The sequence below is a fragment of the Salvelinus alpinus genome, chromosome 24, assembly GCF_045679555.1.
Source record: "Salvelinus alpinus chromosome 24, SLU_Salpinus.1, whole genome shotgun sequence".
NCBI lineage: Eukaryota > Metazoa > Chordata > Actinopteri > Salmoniformes > Salmonidae > Salvelinus > Salvelinus alpinus.
Window position 1 is genome coordinate 3,131,395 of NC_092109.1, and position 17,878 is coordinate 3,149,272.

The 17,878-nt window shown below is 38.7% G+C and overlaps 1 protein-coding gene across 1 annotated transcript; it reads right to left on the reverse strand.

Annotated features, from left to right (window-relative positions):
* Window positions 1-5,474: 5,474 nt before the first annotated feature.
* LOC139552014 (zinc finger and BTB domain-containing protein 43-like) lies at window positions 5,475-16,688 on the reverse strand. Its single transcript, XM_071363350.1, has 2 exons — window positions 16,600-16,688; window positions 5,475-14,928 (listed from the first exon to the last, which is right to left on the reverse strand). The coding sequence occupies exon 2, from the start codon at window positions 14,907-14,909 to the stop codon at window positions 13,494-13,496; it is 1,416 nt and encodes a 471-aa protein (XP_071219451.1). The 5' UTR covers window positions 14,910-14,928; window positions 16,600-16,688; the 3' UTR covers window positions 5,475-13,493.
* Between the last annotated feature and the right edge of the window lie 1,190 nt (window positions 16,689-17,878).

Here is a 17,878-nt window from a genome sequence, read left to right on the forward strand (position 1 = left end):
CTTGGTTATTTTCAGTCTCGGGGGTTGTGATAGGAGGAAGGGAATGGTGTTTGGTTGCTAGTGCTCAAGCACTAGTGGATGGTGAATCCTCTAACAGTGATTGCACTATGGGAACTGTACTGTCACGTAATTTGTGCTTACTGCTGTCTGGAAGGCGCTATTGTTGAACGGGAAGCCTGTAGGGGATAGAGTGTTTAGTATTGCCTGGTAGTGTTCGCACAATATATGCATATTTGCTGACATCCATTTTTTTGTATAGTCAGCTACTTTCTGCTTTGTCTCTATGTTAGGGGATGATGGTTTAATGAAGTCTGTAAGTTTAGTGACCTGTTTCATCATCCCAACTGGAAATGTCTGAGTGTTGAGTGCATGATTTGTTTGTGGGGAATGGCTTGTATCAGTTTGAAGTAGGTCTTGGTTGTATATCGAGTGGAAGATGTTATGTCGGCTGTTGTGTTTTGTACTGTAGTGTGGGTGTTTGTCTCCCCCTCCTGAGGAAGGGTGTTTAAAACCCGGCTAATGTTCAGTCACATACAAATTATAGTTGTTGGATTATGTTTACTGCCTTCCGTGGGTGATAAAACCTGGAAAAAGGGGTATTAGCACAGATGGATGTTACAACCAACTTGACTGTTATACTGTGAAAGTGGTGAATTCCTTTAAAGTTTTATGGATTCATTATCCTTTTTGTGTTGGCTGGGAGCGACCCAGGTAGTTTGTGTTGTTTGTTATCTTATTGATTTCTGCATTGTGTTCTTAGGTTGTCTTCGGTTGTTGGTTCTTTTTAAGTTGTATCTTGTTTCCTCCCAATAGCTGGATTAAAATTTGACTTTATTATTACAACTTCCAAAAGATAATTAAAATAAGTTCACTATATCAAACACAATTTAAAAAAGGCCTGACGTTTCACATACATAATGCTTCTTCAGAGGCTAAGAGTGAAAGGATATAAATCTTAGTTGGAAGGGGTTTGGGGGTGGGTTCAACCAGTTACAAGAAGGGTATTGGTTCATATTTACCTCTGTTATTCTTTCTGGGAGAATGATGTGTCCTAGTTTGATTGGATCTTAAATTATTGTTTGCTAGCTTCTTATGGCTGGGTGGCAGTATTGAGTAGCTTGGATGAATAAGGTGCTCAGAGTAAACTGCCTGCTACTCAGTCCCAGAAGCTAAGATATGCATATTATTAGTATATTTGGATAGAAAACACTCTGACGTTTCTAAAACTGTTTGAATGATGTCTGTGAGTATAACAGAACTCATATGGCAGGTAAAAACCTGAGAAAAATCCAACCAGGAAGTGGGAAATCTGAGGTTTTTAGGTTTGCCTATCCAATATACAGTGGTCATATTGGTCATATTGCACTTCCTAAGGCTTCCACTAGATGTCAACAGTCTTTAGAACCTTGTTTGATGCTTCTACTGTGAAGAATGAGGGAAGGAGAGCTCTTTGAGTCAGGTGTCTGGCATGAGCTGAACATGCGTGCTCACGTGAGAGCGACCTGCTTTCCATTGCATTTCTGAAGACAAAGGAATTCTCCGGTTGAAACATTATTGAAAATGTATGTTAAAAACATCCTAAAAATTGATTCTATACATCATTTGACATGTTTCTACGAACTGTAATGGAATTGTTTGACTTTTCGTCTGACCTGTGCGTCATGAATTTGGATTACTGGACTGAACGCGTAAACAAAATGAAGGTATTTGGACATAAATTATGGACTATACCGAACAAAACAAACATTTATTGTGGAACTGAGATTCCTGGGAGTGCATTCTGATGATGATCATCAAAGGTAAGTGAATATTTATAATGCTATTTCTGACTTCTGTTGACTCCAAAACATGGTGGATATCTTTATGGCTAATTTGGGCTCTGAGTACTGTACTCAGATTATAGCATGGTGTGCTTTTTCCGTGAAGTTTTTTTGAAATCTGACACAGCGGTTGCATTAAGGAGAAGTTTATCTAAAGTTCCATGTTTAATACTTGTATCTTTTATCAATGTTTATTATGAGTATTCCTGTAAATTGATGTGGCTCTCTGCAAAATCACCGGATGTTTTGGAGGCAAAACATTACTGAACGTAATGCGCCAATGTAAACTAAGATTTTTGGATATAAATATGAACTTTATCGAACAAAACATACATGTATTGTGTAACATGAAGTCCTATGAGTGTCATCTGATGAAGATCATCAAAGGTTAGTGATTCATTTTATCTCTATTTCTGCTTTTTGTGACTCCTCTCTTTGGCTGGAAAAATGGCTGGGATTTTCTGTGACTAGGTGCAGACCTAACATAATCGTTTAGTGTGCTTTCGTCGTAAAGTCTTTTTGAAATCGGACACTGTGGTGGGATTAACAACAAGTTTATCTTTAAAATGATGTAAAATACTTGTATGTCTGAGGAATTTTAATTATGAGATTTCTGTTGTTTTGAATTTGGCGCCCTGCACTTTCACTGGCTGTTGTCATATCGATCCCGTTAACAGGATCTCAGCCGTAAGAAGCTAGTTAAGCAAATGAATGCACATTTAAATCATTATAGTATAGCTTATAAACTAGTTATGTAATTCTAAGACCTGTTTACAGTTGGTCTAGTGTATGTAGCTTAAACTGTTAAAGAGCTCTACCATTTTAAAAACCAACTATTTTAAGCCATTGACAGCCATTTCGTTTTATGCAATTTCAAATAGTTATAATGCACAGTAGTAATGTTCGGTGGCAGGACTTCAGCTATTATAAGACCTTCCGTGTAAAAAAAACAAACCTGGAAATTATAAAAACTATATTCGCTTTTGGCTGAAGCCGAAAACGACAGGAAATTCAAAAGCTAATTTGACCTATGCACTAACAAGGCTTTTCAGCATAAGCAGTTTGACTCCTGCTAGAGTACTGTAGCTTTTCTGATCTACTGTACTTCAACAACAGATGTACTCACATTGGATAGGTTGATTAGGACTCAAACCTTCTCTCAAACAGCCTAATATGTACTCCTAGAGTAGGAGGAGTAATGGATCCCAGAAAGAGTAACTGCTGCTTTCGCAACAGCTTACGGGGATCCTAATAAAATACCAAATGTAAACATGTTTTTCAGGTAAGACACACATGCAATCTGCCATCTGGAAATCTGTTCAATATTCCTAATCTTGATATATGGTTCTTAAAAGGGGCAATCTGCAGTTCAAACAACAAAGCCGGGCACCCAACCACTGTTTTGGCAAAAAGCTGAATAATTGGTGGTGGAGAAATAATAATAATGTAACCACTCTCCCATATAACTATGGATACAAAATGACAATTTTAACCATATTCAGAGGCAAAACCGTGTTTGTTTCAAATTACATTGTTTACAAACAATTGAGTAGAACAAGCATATATTTTGGGTTCTGATGGGATATGACAATTGGACTAAGCACATGAGGCATTTAATATATAAGTTATATTCTTCAAGTATCAATGGGTATGTGTAAATAAGTCATAAGTAAAGAAATTGATTAAGCAATTACAAATTGACCCTTTAAATACTATAACTTATAAATGCCTCAAGTGCATAGCGCAACTGTCTTACCCTAACATAACCCAAAATATAAGGTTGCATTACTCCATTGTTTATAACAGGAACATAAACCATGTATAGCTTGAAAATATGTTCAAAAGCTGTCAACTAACTTGTCTCAGTAGGCTTATGTATTAGGCTTGGTCAAATGTAGGGTTTAAGGAGCTGTTTTGCAGACACAGATTACACCTAGTCCTGGACCATAAATGTTCCATCGATCTTGCTTTTTAATCCAGGACTAGGCTTAATCTGGGTCTGGGAAAACCTCCCCATAGTGTTTAAATGAGTGGAATGGGATTATGTTTTACATGAAAAAACACATTTATATTACCAAGTACATGAAAGTGGTAAACCTACTCTAGGAGTACATATTAGGCTGTTTGAGAGAAGGTTTGAGTCCTAATCAACCTATCCAATGTGAGTACATCTGTTGTTGATGTACAATAGATAATAACGCTACAGTACTCTAGTAGTAGTCAAGCTGCTTATGCTGCAAAGCCTTTTGCATAGGTCAAATAAGCTTTAGAATTTCCTGTCTTTTTCAGCTTCCGACAAAAGCTAATATTTCACTTAAAACATCGTTTTTTGTATCGATAGTATTATACAGTATACTACAAAATGTTGTTATAAGCACTACACAATTGAGGAATACTACAGTGTGTAGTATAGAATTCTACAGAATACTACAAAAGTCTATAGTCAGTACTACAAGATTGAGGGATACTAGCGTAGGATTCTACAGTATATTACAGTTTGCTTCAGAATTCTATAGTAAGTACTACAGTATTCTATAGTAAACTGTAGTATTCATTTGTGGGGTTGCATGGAGGGACATGTCAATGCTGAATTATGGCACTTTAAGCAAGTCTTTATTCCTCTTAAATATCTGATTTATTGAATTTTCCACATTGTCTATATTAAAAAGGGCACTTCCTTTAATATAACAGACTCTTAAAATGCAATACTGGTTTACAATTTTTACATAAAATATAAAAGGTATGCAAAAGACACTCTTTTAATGGAACGACCTGTAACGGTCTGTGGCTTCCTAGTCTAGTGGTCAATATGGAACCTGAGACTCAGCACGCATTGAAATGAGAAGTGAAAGTGAGTGATTAGTTACAGTGCCTTTAGTTACAATCTATTTAATCCATTTTGAATTCAGGCTGTAACACAACAAAATGTGGAATAAGTCAAGGGGAATGAATACTTCCTGAAGGAAGTAAAGCATCATACTTTCACAAAGGTGACATGATCAGTATGAGGATTATGTCATGTGGGTCAACCACACGCGGTAATAGGAAAGGTAATAGGAAATACTTACTACATTCTGTGGTTGTCACAATAACAGTATCGCAATACTCTGAAGTATCTTAGAATGGAAACACAACATGAAGCTGACCTAATTTCTTGAGAATTTTTTTCAAATGTTGCAAACACGCAGTTCAACATTGCAGCTGACTTTAAAGGTGAGTCGAGACTGACTGATTTACAAATCCCCTTGGTTAATAAATAACCACTCTGTCAGTCACAAGTTACCCATGATACATGACGGTTTTTATGTTCTCAAACACGGCCAAAGCCTTGTGTTGTCACCTAGAGTCACATTTGTTTATTCCCAAGCTATATCACACAATATTTTACATACAGCAGGTTTTTTAAAGGACCATAGAGTTCAGTCTGCTTTATGTTTTATTTTTGCCATGGAAAACTCAGTGCCGTGGTATCGCAATACTGGTATCAAGACAACCCTACATTATTTGACCGTCTCAAAATACACCACCCTGTGGTAGGGTGTCATAGGTTGTTCCATTTACACAGCATAAGAGAAATAGCCCACAGGTAATATCATTTAAATAATTAATTTAACCTAATGAAGTAGAGTTTTCCAAACAACATCACCTAAGAAATGTTACACAGGGCGCAAACTTTTATTGCTGAAAACATTTTGTTTGTACAAAACATTCACAAAGTTCTTCTGTAAGAAGAAAATATCCAAAATGGTGACAAAGAAAGTTTTAGGAAAGAGTTCTGGAAAAATGTGAGCAACTTTTATTAGATAGTCAAATCTAAAGACACATGCTAATTTATGTGTGAGGTAGTTTTAATTTCACCACTAATATAATATAATAAAAGCAGAAACATCTTCCCAAACAAGCTCAATTGGTCCTATTACTTTGCTCTTTATTTTCCCAGGACACCTGTAATACAGTCACAAAAGTAGCAACTAACTACTGCTAAATCTCAGACTGTTCACTTTAATTTGATTTAACAGTACCTAGGCCTATCATTGAGGAATTTATTTTCAATTGATGATTAGATGACATTTCTCCAGATAACCCGAAAACCTACAGAACTTCTGATAAATGCAATGTGGCAGCAAATACCGTAGCATCATTTCAAATACCATATTTTGTACCGCATACAGTAGACATAGAGTTCCTACTTTGAATTAAAATGCACCAATGTTAGCTTTCACATGAAAAAGACCGTCACTCTAAAATGATTGTCTTTTGTTTCGTTAGCAGCCGATACAAAAAATACAATTTGCATACTTGTAATCAAGAATGCTGAAATATTATGAAAAATTACCTGTTCCAGACACTTGCAATACCTTTGTTGGTCCAGGTTATTTTCACCTTACAGCAGGACAATAACCTAAAACACAAGGCTGATCAGACACTGGAGTTGCTTACCAAGATGACATTGAATGTTCCTGAGTGTCCTAGTTACAGTTTTGACTTAAATCTACTTGAAAATATATGGCAAGACTTGACAATTGTCATCTAGCAATGATCAACAACCAACTTGACAGAGCTTGAATATTTTTTAAGAATAATGTGCAAATATTGTACAATCTAGGTGTGCAAAGCTCTTAGAGATTTACCCAGAAAGACTCACAGCTGTAATCACTGTCAAAGGTGATTCTAACATGTGTTGACTCAGGGGTGTGAATACTTATGCAAATGAGATATTTCTGTATTTCATTTTCAATACATTTGCAAACATTTCTAAAAACATGTTTGATCATGGAACCTGATCAAGGGATACTAACATGTGTAGTATCATATTGTACAGTATACTACAAAATGTCATCACTAATATAAAGGAAGCAAAAGCAGAAACATCTTCCAAAACAAATTCAGTTGGTCCTGTTGTTTAATCATTATGTTTTTTATCCTCAAAATGAAGATAGTTTGCTTTTTATTTCCCAGGGCACCCGTAATACATAGTCACAAAAGTAGCAACTAGTGCAAAATCTTAGACTGTCCACTTTATTTTTCTTTAACAATACCTAGAAAGCTATTGGTGAACAGATTGTGGCATATTCCTCGTTGTGGTGGTGTAAGTACCAATTGTCACCTTTTTTACAAAACATTTTAGGATTCAAGGATCATATCTTAAATGCAAAATCCATTAATGCGTGCTGATTAAAAAATAACAATATATCAACAATGTCAGTCATAAATTATCTAAAAACAATATTTATTAGGCTATAAGAGTAGTAAGAAACCACAAACTATATTCAATATGTTGATTATCAGATGTTGTGTAACTACAAACTACCGTACAGTAATCTTTTTGTGCATTTGTACATTTATTTATACCTACTTCCCAAAAATATAGTTAAATATTTTATGATAAATATGTTGAGGTTTTAGTATATGTAATTGAGGTTTCCAGTTAAACATATAACATCAATCAAATCATGTTTGAATTGAAATAGTATAAACTGTAAAACAAACCTAGCAAGCAAAACAGCCTACTTGAACCGCAAAATTCTTATGACTTATCCCAGGCATAATTTAAAAATGAGGTATACTACCTTTCTTGTATTGTTTTTCACATAACTCTTTATGTGGCTGACTGTACAAAAGTGTGAAGAGACTATCTAGCAGGTAGCCTACTGGCAAAAAGTCACGAGAAAGGCATGCTCTGGTTCAAAATAGGTTTAAGTGCCTTTAAGAATACTATTTCCAAAACTGAAATGCATGACTCATTAAACTTAAAGTAACTGTCCCGGGAAAACCTAACTTTTAAAAGTATATATTCCGTTAACTCATACCCAAATAATTTTGTTGACTCGTCTTAAAAACACTTAAAAAACTCCACCTCAAACTTGTATCTCAAACAAATACTTGCTATTTACTCATAGAGAATGATGTCATCCTGCCTCATTGGCTGAGCAGGGCAATCTTCAGTCAACTTGCATCAACATTTTTAATGACCGGTATACACCCACACCATTCTGTTGTTGGGGTACGCACACACAATTCCAACCCAGAAAAGCTGCGTTTTAACATGCTTAATTACCCATTTTTGGAAGGAAAAGTATTTCACTCAAATTGTCATTAATTTTAGGGTCATATTTCATAGAAATCTGGAACCACTGGATGGTTACTTTAAGTATGTTCAATATGTCAAAAACATGTGCCAATATCATAAGTACTATTCCAATTACATAGCTCAACAGCCTCACAAGTTATATTGACCTAACTTGGGCTACACAGTACATTGGCACACCTTAAACAATACTCACCATCATTGAACCTACCATCATTTTCTACAACTGTACAAGTATGTCAAAGATACACTGTCTCATTTACATGATTCCACTCCCAAAACCATGAATAAATAAACTATTAATACACGATGAACAGGAGAATCCCTGATTTTCAAGGTGACAGATATGAAAAGTCATCGGAGGATAAACAAGTACGGTTTCAAAATGGCAACTCCTCTGTGGAATGGCTGGCTAACTGACAAGATAAATGGCACTACTCTCCAACATCCAGTCCTGAGAGCGAAAAAAACGCCCTACCACATAGTTAACAAAAGAAAGGCCCATATATGGTTTAAACCCAGTAAATATAATGGCTTTAGCCAGTGTGCTATTGATGTGTCTATGTGAGAACCTTGAGGTAACATGGTACCCACATTAGTGTGACCAAACCCATTCGTGCTTCAAAGTCTATTTACAGTGCCTTCAGAATGTATTCACACCCCTCGACTTTTTCCACATTTGGTTGTGTTACAGAATTAATTAAAACATTTATTAAATGTAGATTTTTTTTGTCACTGGCCTACACACAGTACCTGATCATGTCAAACGTTGAATCATGTTTATAAATTTTTTACTAATTAATAAAAAATGAAAAGCAGAAATGTCTTGTGTCAATAAGTATTCAACTCTTTTGTAATGGCACGCCTAAATAAGTTCAGAAGTACACATTTGCTTAAAAGCCACATAATACGTTGCATGGACTATGTGCAATAATAGTGTTGAACATAATTTTTGAATGACTACCTCATATCTGTACCCCACACATACAAATAATTGTATGGTCCCTCAGTCAAGCAGTGAATTTCAAACACAGATTCAACCACAAAGAACAGGGAGGTTTTCCAATGCCTCGCAAAGAACGGCACCTATTGGTAGATGGGTTCCAAAAAAAAAAACACACACATTAAATATCCCTTTGAGCATGGTGAAATTATTAATTACACTTTGGATGGTGTATCAATAAACCCTGTCACTACAAAGATACAGGCGTCTTTCCGAATTCAGTTGCCGGAGAGGAAGGAAACCGCTCAGGGATTTTACCATGAGGCCAATGGTGACTTAAAACAGTTACAGCGTTTAATGGCTGTGATAGGCGAAAACTGAGGATGGATCAACAACATTGTAGTTACTCCACAAAACTAACCTAATTGACAGAGGGAAAAGAAGGAAGCCTGTACAGAATAAAAATATTCCAAAGCATGCATCCTGTTTGCAAAAAGGCACTAAAGTAATACTGCAAAAAATGTGGTAAAGCAATTAACTTTTTTGTCCTGAATACAAAGTGTTATGTTTGGGGCAAATCCAATAGAACACATTACAAAGTATCAATCTCCATATTTTCAAGCATACTGGTGGCTGCATCATGTTATGGGTATGCTTGTAATCGTTAAGGACTGGGGAATTTTTCAGGATAAAAAAATAAACTAAATGGTGCTAAGCACAGGCAAAATCCTAAAAGAAAACCCGGTTCAGTCTATTTTCCACCAGACACTGGGAGATTAATTCACCTTTCAGCAGGACAAAAACCTAAAACAAGCCCAAATCTACACTGGAGTTGCTTACCAAGAAGACAATAAATCTTCCCGAGTGGCCGAGTTCCAATTTTGACTTTAATCTTCTTGAAAATCTATGGCAAGACCTGATAACGGTTGTCTAGCAATGATCAACAACCAATTTGACAGAGCTTGAATTTTGAAAAGAATAACACGCAAAAGTTGCACAATCCAGGTGTGGAAAGCTCTTAGAAACTTACCCAGAAAGACTCACAGCTGCTACAAAGTATTGACTCAGTGGTGTGAATACTTATGTAAATGAGATACTTCTGTATTGTATTTTCAATAAATTTGCTAACATTTCTAAAAACATGTTTGAACTTTTTCATTATGGGGTATTGTGTGGATGGGTGAGAAGTAGAAGAAATTAAATGTTTTGAATCCAGGCTGTAACACAACAAAATGTGGAATAAGTAAAAGGGTATGAATACTTTCTGAAGGCACTGTACATGCACTCCATGTTTCTCCTGTTAAGTAGCTTTAGCAGTCCACACACCACAATTTCTGAGGTTCTGATTCCGACTCGGCAGATCTGAGTTGCTGACTAGACTGCAAAGCTGGCGTCCCAGGATTCTGATCTTGGATCAGTTTGTATGTGACGGTTGGCTCAGGCCGCTGCCCCGTTGTAAGTCTATAGGGTAAATCCATTTGAAGTCAATCACTTTTTGACAGCATCCCTTTTGATTTAAACAACACTTTCAATACATGTTTGCCCATGGAAGAAGTGATCAGAAAGTGACTTTTTGGACCTGAATGCCCAAACATTCAGAAGATAAAGGTGCTCAAAGTTGACCCATGTCACCATACCATGAGACATCCCTGTCTTCATTACTGATTTTTTTTTAAAGATAAACGGTTGAGTTTGATGTCATTTAAAAGATGACAAAGTGTTGTCAAACTATTTCATGATTTACCTAAAATTATATTTAACCTTTTTCACTTGTGAGTTCCAAATATCTCTAACGGTCACACCAGCGTGAGTTGTTTTATACACGTGATGTCAGAATTGTTTAATTTTACCTTTATTTAACTAGGCAAGTCAGTTACGAACAAATTCTTATTTTCAATGACGGCCTAGGAACAGTGGGTTAACTGCCTTGTTCAGGGGCAGAACGACAGATTTTTACCTTGTCAGCTCGGGGATTAGATCTTGCAACCTTTCGTTTACTAGTCCAACGCTCTAAACACTAGACTACCTGCCACCCCAATGAATGCACTCAATGTTAATGAATGTGATCGTTCAGTAAGAGGACAGTTAGCCTATAGATAATTAGCAGGCTGCGAGGGTTATGTTTCAACTTGTCAATGTAAAATTATTTTCTAACAAGTTTTATTTTCTAACAACAGCTTGAATTCAGATGTGTTCCACCTTCTCATTAATTCACATAGAAGTAGCCCGTTTCACTGTTGTGGACAATTTATGTTTGAGACTTTACTGAACCGGACAAACTTCTCTCTTCGAGGAGAGCCCAAGCCAAGCACTTCCCCAGTGTTTCTGCAGATCAAGTCTGCAGACATTTGTGCAGTCTTGCACAAACTTTTTCCCCATGGCACATTTTCTGGCTGGTGCTCACATTGCCTTCATTGTTGTTTCCTTTACAAATAATAACTTTGGACTTGTGTGTGTTCCTATCAAAGTAAGTGCCTTATTTTCTGTATATCATGTTGTAGTTTCTACTGTAGCATACAGTATGTATGGAGCATAACGTATTTACTGTTTTATTCAGGTTTATAGTACTGGTGACAAAATGCATTCCAATTATTGCATAGATTGTAATTTTAATGGACACCTATGATGTAAAATACTATTTTGAAGGTTGTACTACTATTTTCCAGCTATGTATGGCTCCATGTTTGTTGAAATTTCACAATGCATTCTGGGTGTCACAGAAACGTCTGTTAGACCAAAGATGTTATAATGAGGTGAAGGAATGGTTCACTCATCTTTCGAGTAATCTTCCGAAAGTGAATGATCGCAGACGACACACCCCCTTCATCACGCATACTGCAAAACAGACCAAACTCATCTTGTCTCCTCTTATCTTTGGTTGACGCAGAAAACTAACATAGTGGCGCGTACAAACTACACATCGTCTAAATAGTTTAGATTTTTTGAAAGTATTTACTCTATTATTTCAATCAATGGTGAGCTCACCGTGATGTAATGAATTGTAAATAGTAATATGACCGCTTGTGTTATGTCAATCTTTCCTCAGTTAGTGCTAATACTAATGTAGCCTACATTTTCCATTTGGATGATTGTGTTATGCTGTCGCTACTTCTGTGAATGTCTCAACATTGTATCCAAAAATAAACTGGTCACATTCAGGATATAACTTTGAAAGGACTGTGTTTGTGCTAAATGTTTCTGTGAAAAAAAGAGTGTGGCTAGCTCAAACACTGACTGTTGCATCAATCGAAACTGAACGTTCTAAATAAGCGTTCTAATCACACTGGTTTGAGCGTACGCTGCAGGGATCACACCCGTTTGTTGGTACGTGTCAAAGGATAAAATAAAAAAAATAAAAACATTTTTTAAACCTTTAACTTTAATTATCAAAAAATGTGTAAACTCAGATTTTTTTTTTCTTCATATTTGGATATTTAGCTTAGGCCCTATTTCACATCATCTGAGGTTTTTGTGTTTTGCCCACCAACAGTTGAGACACAACTTGCTCTAGAATACAAGGTGGGTATCATTTCAATCATAGAAATTTAATGGACCTATCCCTTCAGACCACTGCAATTTAGCTGTGTTTAAAAAATAAATAAAACATATTTAACCTTTATATAACTAGGCAACTCACTACTGAATATCCTCCAGGTACACCACTGAAATGATAATTGAATAAAAATGTTAACTTCTAACTACTACCAGTCTACCACAAAGGTGACCGCCGGTCGACCCACCAATAAATGTAAACTTAAATGGTCATGTCTATTCTATTATCTATGTTTCCAATTATCTATGTTATCTATGCTCCGTCAAGATTGTGGCTTTGAGTCCCACGAGGGACAAGTACTTTTATTTTTAAATAAAAATAAATAAATAAATAAAATTACTCACTACTGTAAGTCGCTCTGGATAAGAGCATCTGCTAAATGACAAATGTAAAAATATAAATTCCTATGATTTCAATAGGTTTCCTATGGAGGATTGACAGTATAATGTAAAACAACAGATATTCCCACTCAAGTCAACATTCTCTGATGTCTGGACCTCCAACCATCTTTGTGGTTCCACTTGAAATTTAAATGTTATTCCCATTTTACTACATTTATTAGCCAAACCATTATACCCACCCTGTATTCAAGAGCATGTTGTGTCTCAACCGATGGCAGGCACAACACAAACACGTTAAAGGATGTAAAATAGGAGCTTCCACGTTTTTAGATCATTGACGTTAAAGGAAAAAATATATAAAATAGTTTGACAACCCTGTTTGTAAGATTTTCAAATTATATAAATCTAATCCGTTTATCTTTTCCAGTGATGAAGACATGGATGTCTTATGGTATGTTGGGGTATGAAAAATGGGTCAACTTTGACCACCTTTATCTCTTGTACATGTTGGCATTCAGGTAAAAGAAAAAGCTGTTTCTGAGCACTTCTACAATGGGCAAATATGTATGTAAGGTTTTGTTCAAATCAAAAGGGGTGGATTAACCCTATATCCACCTAAACTGGTCATCCAAGCAACTGTGTGTTAATCTGATCCAGGATCAGCAAATCTGGGCAGCCTGCTTAGTGAAACTGATACGGGACTGTGGGAGATGACGAGGTGAACTGTAGTTGGAAATCTGATCTGGGGTCAGCAGATCTGGGCAGCCTGCTCGTTGACGGCAGGCCGGGCCTGGTGGGCCCTGGTGCAGGAGGACGTGTGTCTGTTGAAGCTGTCCCGCCACATGAAGCGCTTGGCACACAGGCTGCACTCGTAAGGCTTTACACCCGTGTGAATCTTCATGTGGCCCACCAGGTGGTGCTTCATCTTGAAGCTCTTGCCGCACACGGCGCAGCCGTATGGCCGCAAGCCAAGGTGCATGCTCATGTGCCGGTCCCGTTGGCTCTTGTGGGTGAAACTCTTGCCACACTGGCAGGGGTACAATTTGTAGACCACTGAGGCAAAACCCGAGTGGGAGGTCTCTTCCTGGAGGCCACTGGGGTTTCCTTCCAAACCACCGCCACTCTCCTCACCCCCGGTTGCCCCTCCTAGCAGGTTGTTCTTCAGCCCAAGCGGGGTTCCTTCGGCCTTATCGGCGGAGAAGCCCTCCATGGAGGTGCCATAAAAGTCCAGCGGGTCCTCCTCCAGGCGATCCTCCAGCTGAGCTGCCAGCTTCTCGTCGATGCTGTGGCTCAGGGAGCTCTTGCTGGCCGAGGCCTGGGAGTGGCTAAAGTTCATCTGCTCGGGGTCAGTAACCGCTGGGTCCCCGCTAAACAGAGTCCCGCCGCCCCCGCAATCCTCACGCCTCTCTGACTTCACATGGACCCATTTTCTGTGGCCCATGATGCTGGGTGGGACGTAGGCTGGTCTGGAGTACTGGTAGTCCCCCTCACCAACCTCCTCGTCATCCCCGTCCTGGCTGGTGGCCTCGCTACCTGAGCCGTCGTGGTCGACCGGCGGAGAGCAGCTGCCGCCGGGCTGGATGCTGTTGTTCTCCAGAGAGGATGGGGAGAAGCTGTTCTCCAGGAGCTGATCCATTTCCATCTTGGCAAAGCCCTCCACTGCTACTCCGCCGGCCTCCAGGCCCATGGAGTCATCCCCAGGGCTGTGGTAGCTGCTGTCCCCAGGGGAAGGCCTGTCCCCAAGCCCACCAGAAGACTTGTGCGCTAATGTTCTTGCGCCGCTTCCTACCACCTCTAACAGCTCAGTGCACTTGTCCACTACGTGCCACATCTGGAGGAAGCTTGCTGCAGTGAGGAACGCTACCACTTCGCCAGCCGGTAGGTGCAGGGTGCCTGTGTAGCAAGAGAGGAGGAGGCGTTCGAACACACATGGGTGCATGACGTCGGGTAAAACACAGCGGGCGCTGTTTTTGAGGAGGACCTGGTCGCAGAAGTAGGGCGAACTGGCGGCCAGGACGGCCCGGTGAGCGCGGTACTGGTGGCCCTGGATGACCACGATGATGTCACAAAGCTGGCCTCTCTGCCGTTGCTGGTTGAGCTTCTGAAGCAGGGATCCGGAGAAGTTTGGGAAGTCCACGCGGAGCACGTTACCCTCGGACTCCATGGCAGCCAGGGTTCTAGATCTAGAACATGTAGAACATCAACAAGTCATTCATTATGTTGAAGTTAAATATGTGGGTTCTAGATCTAGAGCACATAGGTATTAAGGTACTGTAACGACCCTGGGTTTATAAGCGCGGAAATCGACCCTGCCGCACGAGCATGCTTTTGCGGCACAGTCGATAGCGCGCCGGACCTCGGGCTAGAAGATCGAGGGTTCGAGACCTGCTCCCTGCTGTTTCATTACAGTACATAGGCCTAGTACTTTGCAATCGACTCATGTTTTAACTTTGCGAGCACAGTTTCTATGATTTTCCTTATATCACTGACAAAACAGAAAAATGCACTTTCACTCCCACTTAGCTAGATGTGATAAAAGCACAATACTTGTGATTAATTTATTTTAAACTGGCATGGATAGTTAGACAAATATTTCATAATTCTATTAATCATGAGATCACATGGAGTAGCTAGAACTTGCTAAAGATGGCCATAAAATTTACATAAGTGGGATGTACTCACTAACCACCTTCGATCCACAGTTTTCATGTGAGCAAAGTAATACTGTACAAAAACGATTGTTCTTATTATTACGAAAATGAATGACAACTGTGATGGAAACAGGAAGGTTCGGTACAATTTTATAAATGCCTACAGATAACGTGTTCATTCCACATGGTGGGACCTTTTTGTGTCGGTAAAATGTATTATGCGGGAAATGGCGGTGGAAACGCCTTCATGCGCAAATACCGGTTTAAAAACCATCATATTGAAGCAAACTTGGGAGTCACGCGAAGATATGGTGTGTGGTCCTCTCACTACGACTCGGGAAACCATGCAGTTTATTAGGTTACAGATTAAGTTAATTATGAGGAACTTCACAGGGTGCTGAAAGTGCACGCTATGAGCTTCATGGTCCTTTCCAATAAATATCGAGGGACTCATTCTGGTGACATGATGATCGATGCTTGACAAAAACAAATATCCATAATAATCTCATAATGTAGACTAGCCTACGCGCACTGTATCTGCGAGCTGATGGTTAGAACGCATGTGCCAAGACCATAGTAGGCAGGCTATTTAGGCAACAGTTTTTGTGACAAAACTATTGGTTGAGTTGAAAATGCGATGGAAACACATTTAGATTTGTATTCTGTACATGAAAACGCAATACAAATGTAATGCTGTGTGTCTACGTCATCAAGCACTGTTTTTTCTCCGCAACAAGTCAGTTTTGGTGGAAACACTCCACTTGACGGAAAATGCAAATATTTTCTTTATGCAGATTTTAGAATATTCGCATGAAATCTGTCGCCAATAAGATGGAAACCTAGCTAATGATACTCAATGATAGAAGCTGTTACCAAGCAAATACAATTGAATACTCACAATGAAGAAAAAACGTAGGTAAGCAATATAGGTTTGGATTTCAACATCTGCAAACTGTTATGTGCAGATTTGCATTCAGAACACTGTGTGCAAGTGTAAACATTTCCATTTCCCGTGTGATTCACAAGATGCTGAAAAAACAATGTTGCAGAAGCTGGCTAGCTGAGCTATGGCGCTAACCCAAGTAGAATGCACTGAATACATCAAATTCTTACGATCATGATGAATTCCTAGGTTTTCAAGAATTACTGACCATACGTACATATCTATGAGTCGTACATGCATGAAAAATAGAGTTGTCTCACCTTTGATTTCATTTTGATCTTTTGATTTAGAATACAACAGTCACCTCTCTTCCGAGTTCCACCGGATTTCTTTCAGTTTACGTCATCACGTAGCCAAGAATCGCATGGCGCGTTATGAGCAATGTAAACAAACCCGCCGGCAGCCCGCCCCCACTGTCTGGTTTCCACAAGATAACACAGCGACAGTCAGATTCACAGTCACAAATCAAATCAAATCGAATGTTATTTGTCACATGTGCCCAATACAACAAGTGTAGACCTTACCGTGAAATGCTTATTTACAAGCCCTTAACCAACAACGCAGTTCAAGAAATAGAGTTAAGAAAAAAATGACTGAATAAAATATAGTAAAAAAATTAATAAAAACGAACACAATAAAATAACAATACCGAGGCTATATAAAAGGGGTACCGGTACCGAGTAAATGTGTTAGTCGAGGTAATTTGTACATGTAGGTAGGGGTAAAGTGACTATGCATAGATAATAAACAGAGAGTAACAGCAATGCAAAATCAAATGTAAATAGTCCGGGTGGCCATTTTATTAATCGTTCAGCAGTCTTATGGCTTGGGGGTAGAAGCTGTTAAGGAGCCTTTTGGACCTAGACTTGGCGTTCCGGTACTGCTTGCCGTGCGGTAGCAGAGGGAACAGTCTATGACTTGGGTGACTGAAGTCTAAGGCAATTTTTGGGGCCTTCCTCTGACACAGCCAAGTTAGTATATAGTGTCTTACAGCTGGATGCCGAGCAGTTCCCATACCAGGCGGTGATGCAACCGGGCAGGATGCTCTCGATGGTGCAGCTGTAGAGCTTTTCTAGGATCTGGGGACCCATGCCAAATCTTTTCAGTCTCCTGAGGGGGGAGTCAACTTTTGCTACAAAAATGTGCTTTTAGGTCTTAATTTAAGGTTAGGCATAAGGTTAGCAGTGTGGTTAAGGTTAAGTTTAGATTTAAAATCAGGTCTTAACTATTGACGACCCAACTGTCTGGGTTGCCATATCAGTTAGAATTGCTGGTCAGGGTTCCGGAAGGTTGTAGGAAGTTTATCTGACATATTCTTACTCCTGTAGATTCCTAATGTTGACCTACAACAATGTCTTTATTGTAAATTGTAAAAGTTGAAATAATGAAAGATATGACTTTCAAATTACATGTTTCTGTTAATCTCATCCTATATCAACAAAATGAGAAACAAAATACTCCCTTGTTTGTGCAATGTAGTGAGACGATGAGCTGATATTTGACAGAAAAAATAAGAGGGAAACAGTTATTTGATAGGCC